Source organism: Cuculus canorus, chromosome 13, assembly GCF_017976375.1.
Source record: "Cuculus canorus isolate bCucCan1 chromosome 13, bCucCan1.pri, whole genome shotgun sequence".
Lineage (NCBI taxonomy): Eukaryota > Metazoa > Chordata > Aves > Cuculiformes > Cuculidae > Cuculus > Cuculus canorus.
In genome coordinates, this window is record NC_071413.1 from 9,676,429 (window position 1) to 9,694,474 (window position 18,046).

General features: G+C 48.0%; 2 protein-coding genes across 6 annotated transcripts; one reads left to right on the top strand and one right to left on the bottom strand.

Moving 5' to 3' along the window:
• The first annotated feature begins 854 nt into the window (after positions 1 to 854).
• On the top strand, positions 855 to 10,486 carry GFOD2 (glucose-fructose oxidoreductase domain containing 2). Of its 5 annotated transcripts, none has more exons than XM_054078987.1 (3): positions 855 to 979; positions 4,333 to 4,676; positions 8,254 to 10,485. In XM_054078987.1, exons 2-3 carry the CDS (start codon positions 4,418 to 4,420, stop codon positions 9,150 to 9,152), a joined length of 1,158 nt encoding a protein of 385 aa, XP_053934962.1. In that variant the 5' UTR covers positions 855 to 979; positions 4,333 to 4,417; the 3' UTR covers positions 9,153 to 10,485. The 5 variants fall into 5 exon arrangements, with proteins under 5 accessions (XP_053934962.1, XP_053934964.1, XP_053934965.1 ...); XM_054078989.1 differs by having other exon boundaries at positions 951 to 1,082; positions 8,254 to 10,486; XM_054078990.1 differs by lacking the exon at positions 855 to 979 and adding an exon at positions 6,691 to 6,735 and having other exon boundaries at positions 4,583 to 4,676; positions 8,254 to 10,484.
• A 227-nt stretch (positions 10,487 to 10,713) lies between these two features.
• LOC128853512 (uncharacterized) lies at positions 10,714 to 17,128 on the bottom strand. Its single transcript, XM_054078993.1, has 5 exons — positions 15,790 to 17,128; positions 14,915 to 15,072; positions 14,152 to 14,321; positions 13,541 to 13,693; positions 10,714 to 13,023 (listed from the first exon to the last, which is right to left on the bottom strand). The coding sequence occupies exons 1-5, from the start codon at positions 16,087 to 16,089 to the stop codon at positions 12,893 to 12,895; spliced, it is 912 nt and encodes a 303-aa protein (XP_053934968.1). The 5' UTR covers positions 16,090 to 17,128; the 3' UTR covers positions 10,714 to 12,892.
• Positions 17,129 to 18,046: the final 918 nt, after the last annotated feature.

Genomic DNA, 18,046 nt, shown 5'->3' on the forward strand with positions numbered 1-18,046 from the left:
GAAGAAGGATCTGGAGGTATTGATTGACAGCAGCTGAACATGAGCCAGCAGTGTGCCCAGGTGGCCAAGAAGGCCAATGGCATCTTGGCTTGGATCAGAAACGCGTGACCAGCAGGGCCAGGGAGGTGATTCTCCCTCTGTACTCGGCACTGGTGAGACCGCACCTTGAGTACTGTGCTGTTTCAGGCCCCTCACTGCAAGAAAGACATTGAGGTGCTAGAGTGTGTCCAGAACAGGGGAATGAAGCTGGTGAAGGGGCTGGAGAACAAGGCTTATGAGAAGTGGCTGAGGGAGCTCGGGTTGTTTAGCCTGGAGGAGGCTGAAGGGAGACCTCATTGCTCTCTACAACTACCTGAAAGGAGGTTGTGGAGAGGAGGGAGCTGGGCTCTTCTCCCAATTAACCAGTGATAGGATGAGAAGCAATGGCCTCAAGCTGTGTCACGACAGGTTCAGGTTGGACTTTAGGAAAAATTTATTCACCGAAAAGGCTCTTGAGCACTGGAACAGCTGCACAGGGAGTTGGTGGAGTCACCATCCCTGGAGGGATTGAAAAGACAGGGAGATGAAGTGGTCAGGGATATGGTTTAGTAGTGGACAGGTACAGTTGGGTTTGATGATCTCGAAAGTCTTTTCCATCTTGGTGACTCTATGTCCCGGGGTGACCCTCTGCCCGGGGCAGAGGGCGCTCGCTGGAGTGTTTCTTCACGAGCCCCTGAACCCTCCTGGCAGGAGCTCCTTCCGGGAGCGGGTGGGGCAGCGCACCAATGCGGCGGCGCGCCGACCTTCTATTGGCTGCAAGTGCTGTCAATCAGAATAAGACCCGCCTTCCCACCCATATCCTGACACGCGATTGGCTGCGGGACACGCGTCCGCGAAGCTGCCCAGGGCGCCGCCATTTTGGTGTCGGGTCTGCCGCGCCTGCGCGCGGAAGATGCGCGGGGACCAGGCGGGCGGCGGCCCCTCCGCCCTGCGGCGGCAGGTAAGGGCGGCCCGAGGCGCTCGGTGGGGCCCGGGGGAACGGGGTGGCGTGAGGAGCGGAGGAGGGCCCGCCCGGCCGCAGTGACAGGCCTGGAACGGGGCAGGTGAGCCGTGGGTGACAGCGGCTCAGCCCGAGCCCCGGTGGCGTCCGGGCTTGGCTCATCAATGGGGTGGCAGCAGGGCAGGGGTTGTGTCCTGAGCTCGGTGCTGGGGAGGCGGCACCTCGAATCCTGGGCTCAAATTTGGGCCCCTCGATAAGAGAGGGACACTGTGGGGCTGGGGCGCGTCCAGAGAAGGGAATGGAGCTGAGGAGGGGGGTGGAGAACACGGGTTATGGGAGTGTTTGAGAGAACAGCATTGTTCAGTCTGGAGGAGGCTGAGGGGACCTCATCGCCCTCTACAACTGCCTGAGAGGAGGTTGTAGGGAGGTGGGTGCTGGTCTTCTCTCTCAAATGACAGGAAATGACCACAAGTTGTGCCAGGGGAGGTTCAGATTGGGCGTTAGGAAAAATTTCTGTTTCGATAAGTGGGGTTTCAGATTGCTTCCCTGGGGTGGCCTGGGCTGATGCGTCACACCTGCCAGCGCTGGAGTGTATCTGCAGGGTGTGCGTGCAGGAGGGTACCCCTTTTCAAAAGCTTTTGCTGAACCTTCCATTACGGCTCTTGCCGCGTTTACCTGCTCTGGTTCTACCTGTGCCACATTCACTTTGTGACTGGCTCTGTGTAAGATCTGTGTTTGCGCTGCCCTTCAGCATCCACTACCCTTCATCCATTCCACTGTGACTGTCCTGACAAACCAGGGCTTCCCAGTTGGTGAAAGGGAATAAAAGGCTACAAGTGGCAGTTGGGTGAGGGACAGAAGTGTGCCCTCTGGTCATTGCCATCCTGCAGAGCCCTCTGCCTGCAGGGTATGAGGGATCTCAAGCCCCTCTGGGCTCTGTGACTGTGCAAGCGGTGTTTTCATGTCCCGAGAATGTGGCTGCCTTGCTCCAGGTCATTACTGAGGCTGAGTTGGCTGCTTAATTTGTTGTGGTAGTAGTGGTGAGCCAGTGTCCTGAAGTTCTTGTATCATCAGGAGTTGGTCTCCGTGGTAGTAGTGGTCTCCATGGCTTATGTGGGTCTGTGCTGATAACTGCTAGTGATAATGATGCAGCAGGAGCATGTTTCATTTTAAGAATAAATGTGTTTAAAATGAATTCCACCTGACTGAGGTTTTTAAGAGATAGTTGGATGGGAAGGAGAAAAAAGTAAAACTTGAAATGAGTGTTACAGAAATCAGCTTATCGTAGCGAATCTATCAGTCTCCTGTTGTGCATGTGAAGTGCTACAGTGTGCTTTTAACAGCCTTTTAAAAGAATTCAGCCTTTTCTAAACTTTTGTCCTTTTGTGTAATTTTGACATTGTTGAGCGTGTCTGTCGGAGCTGGTGCAAGTAGGCACACACCTTATCTTTGTTGCAGCTTGCTTAGTCTGCTCAAAAGAAGATGCCGCTCTTTTTACTGCAAGCAGGTTTTCTTTCAGCCTTTAAACTGTCAAATATGTATGTGTGGGCATTCAGCAGTTCCACTCGCTGTCCATCCAGCTGCAAGATTTTATTTTTGTTTGCATCATTTATAGAAAACAAGCCTGAGTGCAAGCCATCCTTCCCGCCTGGAAATTACCCTCTTACATAGAATAGTAAATATTTTCAAGATCATTTTGATCCTGTCCTTATTTGAGCACTCTGCTGAATGTTGTATAAAAAGGAGTTCATTCAAATTCGAGTGAACTTCGTTCATCTTTATGAAGACAGCCCATGACTGTATCACTGCAGTCCCATCATCACACAGAACAAACAAAAAGCATACTTAACTGATCGAGTAAATATTTCATAAGGTGTTTCATAGCATCTGTAAATATTTGTGTGTGTTTTGCAAAATAAATAGTCTCAAGTGCTGCTGTTTCTGTTTCCTGGTTCAGTGCGTTTGTCACACAAATACCTAGAAATCTGGTTGGGGTTGCAGTTTGGGTATCTGAGTTGGTGTAGGCAGCCCAGATAGCAAAATGCCGAAGCCTTTGCACTGTGAGTGGTTTGACTTGCATGCTAGGACTTCCCGGTGCTCTGTCAGGATTTGCTTTCGCACATTGTAACTTAGGATGTGGATGAGTAGTCATCTCTTTCAAAACAGATTGTGATTCTTGTTGCTCATGGGGATTTTTTCCAAAGGTGTTGATCTGATGTTGGCCTTTGCAACATGGTCTTTGCTTTTGCATAATAAGCTTCTAAAGAAAACTTTTTCTTTCTAAAAAAGAAAATTCAAAAAAGGTCAACAGTGGGTGTAGTAGATAAGAATTCAAACAGGCACAGAACAAAAGGCAGATCGTAGGTTGCTGTGCTATCACACATTGAAGAGACTTCCAGCATCTCTCCCTGACAGTAGCGCTCCAGTAAATGCTAAAGGCAGCTCAGCCCACCGTGGCCAGAGCAATTCTAAGTCAAACTGGCAAGTAGGGATCCGAAGGGATTCGTTTACCAGGAAGTACTTAAAAGAACAAAAGGAGAGTGTTTCTTTGTGTGTAGGGAATAGGATAATTGTGTGCAAACCCCTACACTCCTGGAGATGGGCATGGGCAGAAGAAGCTATTTTTAACTGTCCCAAGTTAAGTAAAACTTAAAACTGCCCACACTGGACACAGAGGATGCCCTTTTCCTTTCCAAAAGCTGTTTTCTGTGTATTTAAACACTGACAGTATATCTCCGTGTCGCCTTCTCTCCAGGCTAAACAAGCTCAGTGAATCCAGGCTTTCCCCACAGGACATATTTTCTAGATGCTCTCTGGAGTGGCTTATCTATCATTAAATTATTGATCTCCAAGTAGTTGTTTTCACTTTGTGTATTTAATATATGAAGAAATATTTATTTGCTCAAACTCAACAGATATTACCTCATCTCACAAACCTTTATCTCATCTGGAGATTCATATCATCACAGCTACAGCAGCGCTGCTTTTACTACTGGTGCAACACTGCATGTCCTGTCCCCTTGATGCTTCCTGTAACTTCCAGTTTGTGCCTCACTGTCTGTGGTTTCTCCCAGCAAGCTGTGTGCATTTCTGTAGATACATTTTGAGTTTGGAAGCTTGGGAGAGGCTCACAACTTGTCAAGCTGCTTTCTTACTGTTCTTCTGCAATAGGATTGTTTAACTTGTCCCTTAATACTATTTCTCTAAGGATTGCAAGTTTGGGGGGGGCTTGGTTTTTCTCATGAGGCTCTTTGACAATTTTGACTGCTGTGTGAAGGATAGAAGATTACGCTGCGTTTGATGTCAAAATATGCCTTTTTTTTTATACTGACTTGTAACTTTTTGTGTCTTAGGACCTGTGGATGGAGCAGAAAGCTGAGGAGCTGAACATTTTATTGAAGGCCTACGTGTAGACCCTGATGCTTGAGTGAATGCGGAATGAAAATGCTTCCTGGTGTGGGTGTGTTTGGAACTGGCAGCACCGCCCGGGTACTGGTACCCTTGCTGAGAGCAGAAGGCTTCTCCATTGAAGCGCTTTGGGGGAAGACTGAAGAGGAAGCCCAACAGCTGGCAGAGGAAATGAACATCTCCTTTTACACAAGTCGGACTGATGATGTCTTGCTGCACCAGGACGTAGATTTGGTTTGCATCAATATCCCTCCACCATTAACTCGGCAAATTGCTGTGAAGGCTCTAGGTACCTTTTTATCTCTGGAGTTGGACTGAAAATCCGTAGCTTGTTGGCAGATTGAAAATTGCAGCTGTTATCCCAGCACAGTTCTGGTTGCAGCAACGTGCAAATGCAGCGCTGAAGGTTTTGTGTGGAATTGGTAGTGACATCTGTGAGAAAGGTTACCTGGAGTGTTTTGTAAAAATATTATTTATAATTGCTTATAGCTTTGCAAATCTTGAACCGTTTGGGCTAAAATATCTCATTTCTTCTTCAGACTGAAATTACAGTGGGGAGCTTTCAATAAAAATTAGGTGTTTCAGAGATAATGATGAGGGGGTAAAGTGGTTTCATGCCCATTTAAAAAAAAAAAAAATCACCCAAAACTACCAAACAAGTTGCTTATTTAATTTCAAATCTTCCCACGTTCTGCAACAGGAAACAGAGATCTGCCTAGAGTGGGGAGGCTGTTCACCTCTGCTTTCTGTTTTCCCCTGAACTAAAACCAAACTTGAAAGTTAAAAGCCTTTGAAAAACTTTTTGCATGCACTCAGAAAAATCTTGTTAGTTAAGACTGTAATTCTCTGTAGATGCTGCTTTCACCCAGTGTGCTGTGACCCTGGCCACCAGCTGGAGCTCTCTTTGGGCATCCATGTCCATAGTGGGCTGATGTGGTTCCAGGTAGAACTGAAGGAATCCTTCCACTTGGCACAGTAGGGCGGATGCTGGAGGAGGAGGAGATGTTGGGGAGAACAGGAGGAATCCAGCAGGTTGGGCTGGGTGAAGGTGTCTGGGAGAGGAGGGACGACACCCAAACTGGTTGGGCAGGGAGGTGGGAACCAACTTCCAGGGCATCCTGACATTTCTTGATTCTCTGGCATGTGACTTTGTAGTGTTAATGTCCTTTCTCATGGTACAGTGTGGGTGTGAGTTTGCGTGTAATTCTGTAAATAACACGTGTGATATTTTTACTTTGTTTACAGGAGATCCACAGGAGTTAATTTTAGGATGGGTAATATCTCAAACCATGTGAGCCAGGGTGGTTTGTTTGTTCTTAGGCTTTTTGCTCTACAGTAATTTGTTTTGGAAGTAAACAACTCCCTGCACAAACATTTGCAAAGCTGCTTAGATGTGCAGAGGAAGATTTGAGGCTTTTTTTTTTTGTTTACCTTGTTAGTTTGTTTACCTTGTTAGAGTAATGTCCTTTGAATTTAAGGTATTCTGACTTTTAAATATTTGAATTGTAAGTTAGAATTTATGTCTTTAAATATGGTAAAGGTTCTTTTAAACACTTGTTAGTTTGTAAGTGTTTTGCTAATTCTCATGGCTCTTGATGAGCAAGTTGGCTAAAAGGAGAGGATTGAGCCTTCTCTGGTGAATTATTAACTGAAATGAATTGAGAATCTTTATTTGAAGGCTGGGAACCCATGAGATGGCATTATCCAGAGGACGAAAGGGGGACAAAGCTGGTGCAGAAGTTAGAGGTGAAATGTATGCTTGACTGCAAGTATAGATAAGTGGAGAGCTGAAAAAAATAGAGAAATGAATGGATGAGGTAGTAAGTGGTAGTTTATTCTTGATTTCTGTCTGTTCTGAAATGTTCTGATCTGGAAACTGATGCAGCCATCTCGGACTCAATATGATGGTGACCTTGTCTTTCTTCAGGTTCGTTGCAGTGGTAGGTGTAAATCCATTACCAAGAGTACTGTGTTATATTTTCAGCCAGTGTTGGATGGCTTGCAGTGACTGAGCTTTCTGAAGGAACACAAAATCCGTGCAGGGCCAAAGATGGCAAGTGCATTTCCTCTGAAAGTTCCGATTGATACAGTGACGTTTAGAACTGGAGACTTGTTGGCTCTGAGTTCTATAGAATAGGTTGTTGTTTAGTAGCTGAGAGGCTGGGCTTTAGAAAAGATCAGATGTGGTGCAGTGATAATGGTCTTGTGTGATTTGGTTTGTTGGGGTTTGTTTGTTTGTTTTAAAGTGCTTACATTTTCATGACTTATTTTTCCCCTCCCCTCCCCATTTTTATTTCTGGCAGAGAGGAGAAACAGACCCAGTTTTTCTGGTGATGCAATTTGCTTGTGTAAGTGTCTTACTGACAGGCATCCATAAATGTGCTAAGGTACCACTGTGGCATGACAGGGACAAAGTAGTAACGCTGGATCAAGTTCATGAACCAGACAGAACAGATCAAAGCCCAGAGGATAAGTCAAATTAAAATCGGTGTAATCTTATGGTTTATCTACAGAACAGGCAAAGTAAGAAGCTATCCTAAGATCTGTGCCCTTTTGATCTCAGAGGAGCTACATTAATTTTACAAACTGTCTGTGTTGTGGTTCATGTCCCACAGTTAAAATGCATCCAGCTTTGCATTAGGTGAGCACAGAGCAGAGTTGCCAGCTGGGATGGAATGTAAAATATGGGATGTTTGTGTGTGAGGTGAAGTTCAGGGAGGCAAAACATGAAACGCCCTCAGAGTAAAATTTCTTCAGGATGTTAAAGACAATGCTGCTGCACATACTGAACCCTGCCATCAAACTGATGGTTTCTGAAGTGGCTACTGAGGAGCCTTTTACTTCTGTCTCTTGGTTTATGTCGGTTAGCTACATCATTTGAGACATCTTTGCACGTAGATTTTTTTTTTTTTTTGAGGGTTTGTGGAGTCCCTACAAATTATAGCACATATATGTTAATTATGAAGGAAAGAGTCAGGGCACTATCATTGCTTGCTGTTGTGACAAATCCAGATTTCCCATTCTTGAAACGGGATGAACAAGTGTGCTATGAGTGCTCTTTGCATATTGTGCTTCCATCTCTGAAATAAATAGCATGGAGGTCTTTTCAAACTGTAGGCAAACAAGGAAGGAGTGTGAGGGCAACTGCAGGGTTATCCCAGAGAAGTTATGGTGTCCCCAGGTCTCTATCCCAATGCTCCAGCAGTGCTCAGTGGGCTGTGCTGAGCTGTCAGTGCACTGCGCTGACTGCCATCACCAAAAAAGGCATCAGTCAGTTTTAGTTCCTCAAGTGGCTCAACCTACGCTGGCAAAAAGAGCGCAGCAGTGACGCAAGGCTGAGGGCAGGCGAATGGGTGGCAGGACGAGGGCAGCCCAGTGTGATCAGCTGCCCAGCGTGAAACGGCTGGCCCAGGGCAGCAAGGGAGGTCTCCTTTGGCTTGGGCCTCTCCACTCTTGGTCCCTCACTGCAGGGACTCAGCTACTTTTTTGTGGACGTTGTCAGGCTCCTTGAAGAGCTGACTTGGGGCAGAAAAAGAGCCAAGATGAGTGAATATTTCCATGCTGGGTTTATGTCTTGATTTGATGACTTGGGATGCCATTTGGCCATTTATCTTTCATGTTATAAAAATCCTCTTTATTTGGAGCCCATCTCTGTGGGAGTTTGTCGGTTCTTCAACCAGAGCACCTTGGAAGCAGCTTTGAGACTTGCTGCGCTTGGTATTCATATTTCAGTTCATAGACCTTTGCCTTTGAAATTGCAGTAGGAAAGCCTGACTGTTAAAAACGCCATTTCTTAACAGCCTTTGGGGCATCTGAGCACTTTTTGCTCATGTGCGATATTTTTTTCTTTTCCATTTGTGTTGTAGGAATAGGGAAGAACGTGATCTGTGAGAAAGCTGCTACTTCAGTGGATGCCTTCAGGATGGTCACAGCTGCCAGGTATTACCCCAAGCTGATGAGCATCGTTGGCAATGTTCTCCGTTTCTTGCCTGCCTTTGTGAAGATGAAGCAGTTGATAGAAGAACACTATGTGGGCAACGTGATGATCTGCGATGTACGAGTTTATGGGGGAAGCCTGCTCAGCCACAAGTACAACTGGATCTGTGATGAGCTGATGGGAGGAGGTGGTCTGCATACAATGGGAACCTACATTATTGACCTCCTAACTCACCTCATCAGCAGGAGAGCAGAGAAGGTCCATGGTTTGCTCAAGACTTTCGTGAAGCAGAACACAGCTATAAGTGGGATCCGCCACGTCACTAGCGATGATTTCTGTTTTTTCCAGATGCTAATGAGCGAGGGCATCTGTTGCACTGTGACTCTCAACTTCAACATGCCTGGGTCGTTCATCCATGAAGTCATGATTGTTGGGTCTACCGGTCGCCTTATAGCTCGTGGGACAGACTTGTATGGGCAGAAAAACACCGCACTCCAAGAAGAACTGCTGTTTACAGACTCTCTGACTGTCAACAAGGGCCTTTTGGATAAGGGGTTTAAAGACATCCCGCCGCTTTACCTAAAAGGAATGGTGTACATGGTGCAAGCACTGCGGCAGTCTTTCCAAGACCAGGAAGATCGTCGGACATGGGACCATAAACCTGTCTCCATGGCAGCCTCTTTTGAAGATGGTCTGTACATGCAGAGTGTAGTAGAGGCCATCAAGAAATCCAGCAGGTCAGGGGAGTGGGAGCTTGTGGAGGTAATGACTGAGGAACCAGATGCCAATCAAAACCTCTGCGAGGCGCTTCAAAGAAACAACTTATGAACATTCCTGTTTTGGAAGACAGGACAACTAACACTTGTGGCTGTAATGTAAAAAACCTCTCCGTTTTTAAGATATGGAGAGTCTTATTTAATAACCTTGTTTTTTTTTTTAAACGTGTAAAAATATGTCATGTTCTGATAGAAACTGTCCTGATTTAAATTGTTTAAAGAGTTTTAAGTATTTCCGTTTTTGCAAACGTTTAATTTGTGTCTCAGAGACTGGTAGGAAAACTTGAATTGCCCTTTGCACTTGCAGTAGCTGAAGTGAAGCATGGGATCTCTGCCGTTGCATGGCTTGGAAACAGGACGCAAACCCTGTTGCACAGGTTGCTTGTTTTAACAATTTTAACATGAGAGCATGTAGAGCAAGATCAGGGAGTATCTGTTGTTCAGATGTCTTTTCCTTCCCTCTTGGAGACTGATTAAGTTTTACTCCTCAGTTTGTGAAATTTTATTAAAGAGTTTAGTGATGTTAGAGGTCTCTAAACTCCTGTAGGACAAGGAGTAGAAGGAACAGATAAAGGTTGGTAACATAAGGATCAGCCTTTTGGCTTCCTGTACGTGGCAAATGTCTTTTGAATTCATTTAAACTGGTGTTTTATTTAAATAATGCAATGAGTTTTCTGTTGATGGTGTCTTGGCAGGAAAATCTTCAGGAAGTCTGTGACGATTTGTGCTACTCTTGTGTATCTGTAGACATTATTCCTTCTACTCAGGAAGGCTCTTTCTACTCTAGGCTGCCTGCATCCAGCAGCTTTTTTTCATAAGCTGTGTGTCCGTCGGTTGTGTTTACTGCCTGGCAGTGCCGGTGCTGTGACTGCAGGGCAACATTCTCATTGCTGTCACTGTTAATAAATGCCTCCCAGCGTCACAGGATTTCCACGGTGTTGTGGGTAATGAAGTTGTACAGCATTAAGCTGCCAGGGATCCGAAGACGGAAGTAAGGGAGTATTTCCTACCTCTTGCAGCTCTCTTAATGTGCTGGCTGGGTAATTATCACACTACACACATGCTGATAGTCAAGGGAGTGGGGACTGAACTGTCCTGGGTGAATCTGCTCTTAATCTCAAACACTGGATATTAACCCTCCCCACACCCTCCTGCAGCTTATGTCCAGTGGAGAGATCTCTTGGCAGATCACGGATGGAGGTTCATTCTGTTTGTGAAATGGTTCTTTCTGAGGCAGGTATGTGGAAGGGATAGTCCAATTTTACTACATTTATTTTGTGTACTTGAAAGTGGGTTTTTTATGTATTTCCCCCTAAATTGTAACCCTGTGTATTTATGTATATTAACATGCAAACTGCTGTTTCATAAGATGGTCCTTCCTGAAAAGTGTCTTGTTTTATACAGAAATAAACCGTTGTGTTTGTTAAGGGCATTCTTTACGCAGCTGTGTGCTTGTGTTTGATTTGGTCAAGCTGAAACCTTCCTAATAAATGTGAACAGGAGCCTTACAGCAGAGGCTCTGTACCTGTTTGAGTTCTCCCCCACCTTCTGTTTTCTTTTACTGCCAGCTGCGCAGGTTGAGTGTGGAAAAAGGAGATAGTTCTGTGCTGTCCTAGCAAGCATCACCCATTTATCAGAAGATCTGTTTCCCACCTCTTTGCTGTTTCCCTCGGACTACAGCTGTTGAGTAGCTGGTTTTGGAGATCCTCTTGCCTATCTTGGACTTAACATATCAACTTTTGTGATTAACAGGATATTTATTTTCCTACCTGACTCATCAGAGGACTTGCTGGAAGACACCAACTAAGAAGAAAAATCCCAGCAGCACTGATGGGACTGCTTTCTTTGTGAGGTGTGTAAATCAGGTATTTACCTTTGGATATTTATTTACTGTTAACACGTTTAAACTCTGACAAAACAAGTCCACTGCCATGCCATTGTAAAGGGTAGGAGCATGGCTGGTCCTGTGCTCTGTGCAATCTCATCTCTGCTGTGAGCTGGATGAAGAAAGCAAATGCTTGGAATGTATTCACTATTCCCAGCTGCAGCAGGTGGAGCAGTGAAAGCTGCATGTTTGCAAACTTTCCTTTACAGGCAGAGGCCTGGTGTTCCTGCCATAGCTCTAATGTCTGTGATGCCTGTGTGCTACGTAAAGCAAGTGAGATGATGCCTCCTGAGCTCACCTGGAAGTTGCCACCTTCATTCAGATAGAGCAGCTCTGACTTTTCATGCCAGTTTTGGATCTGTTTTGAAGCTGCTCTTGAACTGAGAACCTTCCTTTGTGCCTTTGTCATTACATTTATACAGGGCAGAAAACCTCAAAGTACAACTCCTACAGAAGGAGGAAGCACAAAACATCTCTAGATACAGACTGGAGAAGTGGGCCTCTAAGAACCTCATTAGGTTCAACAAGGCCAAGTGTAAGGTCCTGCATCTGGGTCGGGGCAATCCCCGTTTTCAGTACACGGTGGGAGATGACGTGCTTGAGAGCAGCCCTGAGAGAAGGACGTGGGGGTGCTGGTCGGTGAGAAGCTCGACATGAGCCAGCGGTGTGGGCTTGCAGCCCAGAAGGCCAACCGTATTCTGGGCTGCATCAAAATAAGTGTGGCCAGCAGGGTGAGGGAAGTGATTCTGCCCCTTTATTCCTCTCTTGTGAGACCTCATCTGGAATACTGTCTAGTTCTGGAATCATCAAGGTAAGAAGGAGATGGAGCTGTTGGAACTGATCCAGAAGAGGGTTACAAAGATGATCTGAGGGCTGGAGCACCTTCCCAATGAAGACGGGCTGAGAGTTGGGGTTGTTCAGCCTGGAGAAGAGAAGGCTCATAGGAGATCTTATAGTGACCTTCCAGTACCTGAAGGGGCTGCAGGAAAGCTGGAGAGGGGCTGTTCATAAAGGCTTGTGGGGATAGGACCAGGGGGAACGGGTATAAACTGGAGAGGGGCAGATTTAGACTAGATATTAGGAAGAATTTCTTCACTATGAGAGTGGTGAGGCACTGGCACAGGTTGCCCAGGGAGCCTGTGGCTGCCCCATCCCTGGAGGTGTTCAAGGCCAGGTTGAATGGCCCTTGGGCAGCCTGATTTAGTGGGATGTCCCTGCCCATGGCGGGGGGGTTGGAACTGGATGATCTTTAAAGTCTCTTCCAACCCAAACTATTCTATGATTCTAAGATAGACCCAGACAATGCTAGTGAAGGAAGGAGGATGCCCAGACACTGGGGCAAGCAGGACACCTGACCGCAGAAACATTCAGAGAGGTGAAACAGGTTTTTTTGTAGGCTGGCTGCAGCCTCCAGCTGCCCTGCACAGCCAGAGTGGGATGGTGACCCCTTTGGATGAGGTAGATCCCTGTGGTGAAGTCTAGATTCCCTCATGCAGTCCCTGTTTGTCTAACACAGATGCAGTGGGAGCAGCTGCTGGTTAGTGCTGTTCGCAGAGGAGGACCAGGCCACGCTCTACTGTCTGTTGGACTGAAAGGCAGCACTGCATCATCCCCCCCAGTGTCCCCAGCAAAGGGTGATGTCCAGCGGCTGCTCTCAAGGCTGAACCCCGGCCTCCTGCTTTTCACACATGAGGAAGGAATGACAGCACATGTGTTCTTAGGCCAAGAAAGATGCAAGTATATTTTGTAATGAAAAATAGTTTTGTTTCATTTTTCCAGGCAAATCATGTTCTCTGCAAGAAAGAAAAACACCTAATGAGCCCACAGCTGTTTGTATGGGCCAGGTGACGATCACTGCCCTGCAGGTCAGGCTGCTGTAGCCAAACAGGAGGCAGAAAGCTGTGTGATTATTCATACCAGGGAAAGAATGCTGGCATCTGGTGAGCTGCACATCTCATCATCTCATCAATATCGATTGGCACGAGTGTGTTACTTGCCGCTGAGTCTAAGATCTCCAGAGCGCTGCTGGTCTGGGTACCTGCAAGATGAATGAGTGCATCAACAGCTCAGCCGCCTCCTCTGGGACAGGGTGTTTGCACCAGCAGGATGCCCGGTCCCAGCAGCATGGGTAGGATGTGTGCTTTTTGGGGCTCCAGCATGACCTGCTTGGAGCAGACCTGTCACCAGCTCCAACTCAGGCTGGCTATGGCTTTGTCCCACCAAGTCTTTGAAAACAGCTATAGAACCTGGAGACTGTGAGTCAATTGAAGAGTGCTGTCCTAAGGGGAAGGGTCTGTTTGGCTGAGCCACCCAAGAGCTTCAAAAGCAAACCAAAGGGCAGAGCTGCTGCAAATGGTGACCCAGAGACATCCAAGCTGCTTCTGTGAAAGTTAGGGGCCAGGGTGGAAGAAATGGGATAAGGCAACAAAATCTGCATGGCCAAGGGCAAAGCCTCTGGGTCTTAGGAGAGAAGCCATGGGGACCAGCAAGTGACAGGCAGGGCAAAGCCAGATCCTGGGGAATACAGGAGCTGGGTAAATCTTATTGGAGCTCACCCTGCGGCTGTGGAGTGGTTGCTATCTCAGGGCCTGCAGGGACCTCGTTTGGCTGTGCCACCTCTGGGACTTGCTCTTCTGCTGATGGGTGCATGAGCTCCGGCATGTCGAAGTTCCTGTACTCGTACAAGGGTCGCAAGCGTGGATATTGTCCTGGAGAGGTACAAGAAGAGCCCAACACTGACACCCCTTTCCCCACTAGGGCTTTGCTGTAGCTCATGGGCTGCAGCTGTCATGGGGGGAGAAGAAGAATGTTAGACCTGCCAGGAGGGGAGCCAGGGGCTGCAGGGATGCAGCTGCCCTTGAGCTGAGGCTGCCTGGTGGGAGAAAAGCCAGGGATACACAATCGCATCCCAGAGACAAAACAGCAGTTGGAGGGAAGAGCCATGACAAGAATGCCTGGGCATAGCAGTGCAAATTTACCAGTGGCAGGGCTCCTGTCATCATCCAACCTGCAGGGATGCTGCCAGGCCTTGGAGAAGCAGAAGGGCTAGGGACTGCCCTGTTGGACTGTAGATGCAGCCTTAGACCAGCATGGTTCCTGAATTACAGCCACTAAAACACACCAGCCCAGCCTGGCTTGTGTGGCTGCAGCCACCAGTTTTGCTTACGCAGCATTTTCTTGGCCATGGACTCTTCCTGGGGGCGCCGGCACCTTGCAGGTATCTTTCTCTTCTTTTTCTTCTGCTGTGTGTCAGAGGTGTCAGCATTGCCTCTGAGGGCACTTGGCTGCTCAGCAGTGGGATGTGGCCTTTGGAAATCGAGGTGCTGCAATTTGACCCTGTGGGACAGAAACCGGGTGCAGGGCATGGCCAGCTTGGGCTCTGGCTGCAGTGGGAGATGGAGCACCTTGGTGGTCTCCACGTCCCTGCATGGGAGCTGCGCCCAAGTGTCACTCTCGCCCTTGGTGTATGCCCCTGCGACGATGCAGCTGTACCTGGGGCTCGCTGGCACCTCATGCTCCTGCCCCGTCTGCGCTGTCTCAGCTTCCTGCCTGGGCTTGGACTAGCTAATGGATGGCTCTGGGCTACTGCATTGCCATAGGTGCTGTTTCCCTTTCCACCATGAGTCGCACACCTCAATTGGGCTTCTCCCTCTCTATGCTCCTCTGGTTTATCTGCTCTTTTAAACTCTTAAGTAACTATCAACGTTGCTAGAAACTGAACTCTTCAGTTCTCGATACACTAAAAACCAAAGCAGACCAATGTCCAGACACAAAACCAGAGTAATAATATCTTCCATCCCAGCCTCATCACTTCCGCCCAACCTTCTTTCAACCCTTCACAATGCAGCCTGGCCTTGCTGGCAACTGCTCCTTGCCCAGTGCTGTGTTGGAGCATGAAGCTGCCTCCTGAAGGAGACATGGTGACTTACTTTGTTCCCGTGACTTTGAAGCCATAGCCTTGCAGCCAGACCTGCAGTGCCGCCGCAGAGCCAAGATCTGCCAGCTCTGGGAAGAGCTCTTTGTTCTTCCTCATCTCCTCGTCATAAAGTTCAATGTCAACAACGACATCTCGCCCATCCTGTGACCACTGTGGCAGACAGAGGATTCGGCACAGATAAGTGACACTCATCAGCCCATCCTGCCAGTTCCTCCACCCGCTCTCCTCAGGCCTTGTTGTGGATGATCACGCTGCCATGCTTTGGATCCTTTGTTGGCCATTTCTAACCACATATACTTAGACTTTTGCACCCAAGGTAGCCCCCGAGGACTTGGAGGTGAGCCTGCCTGGCTGGTGAGTGGCAGCAATCCATGTTGCTGCAGGGGTTTTCCATGGTGGATGGGATCACAGGGGTGGGTGGCCCCATGGGTCCTGCTGGCCCTCCCGGGGCTCTCATTGCCACCTTGCTTCCCATCACTCATGGCAGCACTGCAGCTGGGGATGCCCTTGAGCGTACCACCAGGAGGGCAAAAAACTACTCTGCAAGGAGCGGGCTAGAAATTATTCAGCAGCTGTTTCATGCAGCTTAACTAGAAGCTCAGATAACAACTTGGGGTCATTTATCTTCAGTTTGAGAAAGTTTTGGGGAGTAACAATGTGTTTCTGGGGAGCAGACCCAGCCCCAGGGACATCCACCCTTCGCAGAAAGGAGCTTTTCCCATTCCTCTCCCCTCCCCAGATTCTGGCAAACATCGGGATCCCGTGTTTGCACACACGGCTTGTGAGGCACATGCCGTGCTCACGCCACCCATGAAGGAACCCTGTGCTCATTGCAGCTCCCACATCTGACGCAGCGGTGCCCTTCACCTCTAAACTTTTGATGTCCGCGTTCTCCAGGGCTGCAGACAGCTCGGCTAAGACTTGTCCAGGCTCATGGCTGCTGCAAAGCTCTTCTTCCAACTCCTGGGCTGACATGGCAGATGCTCTTGGCCACTGGCGGGGGCTGCATGCAGACCAACACTTCCCTGAGTGCTTGGTTTGGTGCAGGGGTTTGCCCCAGTGCACAGCCCCTGCTGCAGGGCCACAGGCACCGGCTGCCTTCCCTCTCCCCCCTGCCAACTCCAGGGCCAGGGGGCAGCTTTGAAGAGGCTGAGCTCTGCCCAGCATGAAACTTGATACAAGTAGTTACTATTACAAAAAGTGGAATATTTTGATTTAAGATAAAGTACAGTTCGGTTTCATCCAAACAGTTGCGCTTTTTGAAAGTTAGGCAGAATGTCCCTCCCAGACCGTGTGTTCTTTAAAAAGGTGTTTTCCAGACACTTCACTCTTTGCAGGTAACACCTTGTGCTGAACAGATGTCTCTCCTTCTCTAATCAGCTCTGTTTGGAGCTTCCCGTGTCAAATCCAAGGTCAAGCAGAGAGCTGGAGCCAGCTCCAAATTAGCAAGGGGTTTGACTGTTGTGAAGTTTCATAACATTAAAATTAGACCTTGGAAAGTAATAAAATATGCATAAGATTTCTGGGAAAAATTATACATATGCACATAAGTGGGAAATCTATTCTATCCCAGCTCGTCTCGCTGCCTACGATTGATGGAGATAACGCCTCGTGTTGCCAAGGCCTAATAAAGGGTGTTGCTTTCTAAAGCTCCAAAACAAGTATAAGAGAGTTTTGTTTACTGGCATTTTTGATAGCAAGACCTCCACAAAATGCTTCAAAGCAGCCAGCCCTAGGAGCATTCCTAATACACCTGGGGATACAGGGAAGTGGAAATCTCCCAACACATCAGGTGCTCCCCACCCCACCCTAAACTGCCAGAAAACTCCAACCACCCCAGCACACCTCGTACCTCTTTCTTGAACCTCCTTCAGGCCAACAATTGGCAACCAGCCCCTGGCTGAAGCCTCTCACTGGTACTGACAGGGAACCGTTTGGCAGTTAAACAGACATTGTTTCAGCATTTTCACTGACCAAACACAACCCCAAGAGGCTGTGAGCCCCAAGCATCTCACCCTGCACACACTTGCTACCCTGTCCAGCCACAAAACCTCCGGCAAGCATCCCTGTGCCCATCAGGCAGCATGGGAAGGACTGGGACAGCCCACTGGAAGCTGCAAAAGCCAACTGCGAGTTCTTTAAGCCACGGTAATGGGTGTCTGTAATGGTAACTGCAGTGTCAGTGGTGATGAAGTCATCAGGAAGTTTGAATTGGTTTTGTACACATCTATGTATTTTATTAATGTCTTGTTGATATTAATAATCTTCCTTTTTACTATTGTTTCATTAAAGCTCTTTTCGCTTCCAACCCACAAGTCTCTCTCATTTCCCTTTCCTGTTTACTGGAGGGGGGGCAAATAGGGATACAGCTGCCCAGTTTAGCTGCTGACCTGGCCAGAGGAGTCTAAACTGGGATGTAGTCATTCTGTCACTTGTGGTTTGACCAAGCCAGGGGAGTTTTCTGCACTCACCCAGCGAACGATGGCCTTTCAGTGTGAGGGCCAGTGTGCTCTAAGTCAGACCTATCCCAAAAAATAAAAGTTCAGCTGCTTGACCTAGAAAGGAAATCGCAGAAAGGAGAAATAAGACTCTGTGTCAGCAAAATACACCTCAAGCCCTGCTCTGTAACTGCCTTTCAGGGTTTTCTTTCTGGACACATTCCAAGTTATACATTGAAGTTCAGGTACTGGGGAACCTGATTCCCCCCCTCCCTGGGCAGCCTCTGACAGTGCCTGATGACACCTTCTGTGAAAAATTTCTTCCTGATGTCCAGTCTGACCCTCCCCTGGTGGATCTTGAGGCCATTCCCCCTTGTCTGTCCCCTGACACTTGGGAGAAGAGCCCAGCTCCCTCCTCTCTGCAACCTCCTTTTAGGCAGAGAGCAATAAGGTCTCCCCTCAGCCTCCTCTTCTCCAGGCTTAACAACCCCAGGTCCCTCAGATGCTCCTCGTCAGACTTGTTCTCCAGCCCTTCACCAGCTTCGTTGCTCTTCTCTGGACACGCTCCAGAGCCTCAACATCCTTCTTGTGGTGAGGGACCCAGAACTGAACACAGGATTTGAGGTGCGGTCTTACCAGTGCCGAGTCCAGGGGCAGAATCACCTCCCTGGACCTGCTGGTCACAT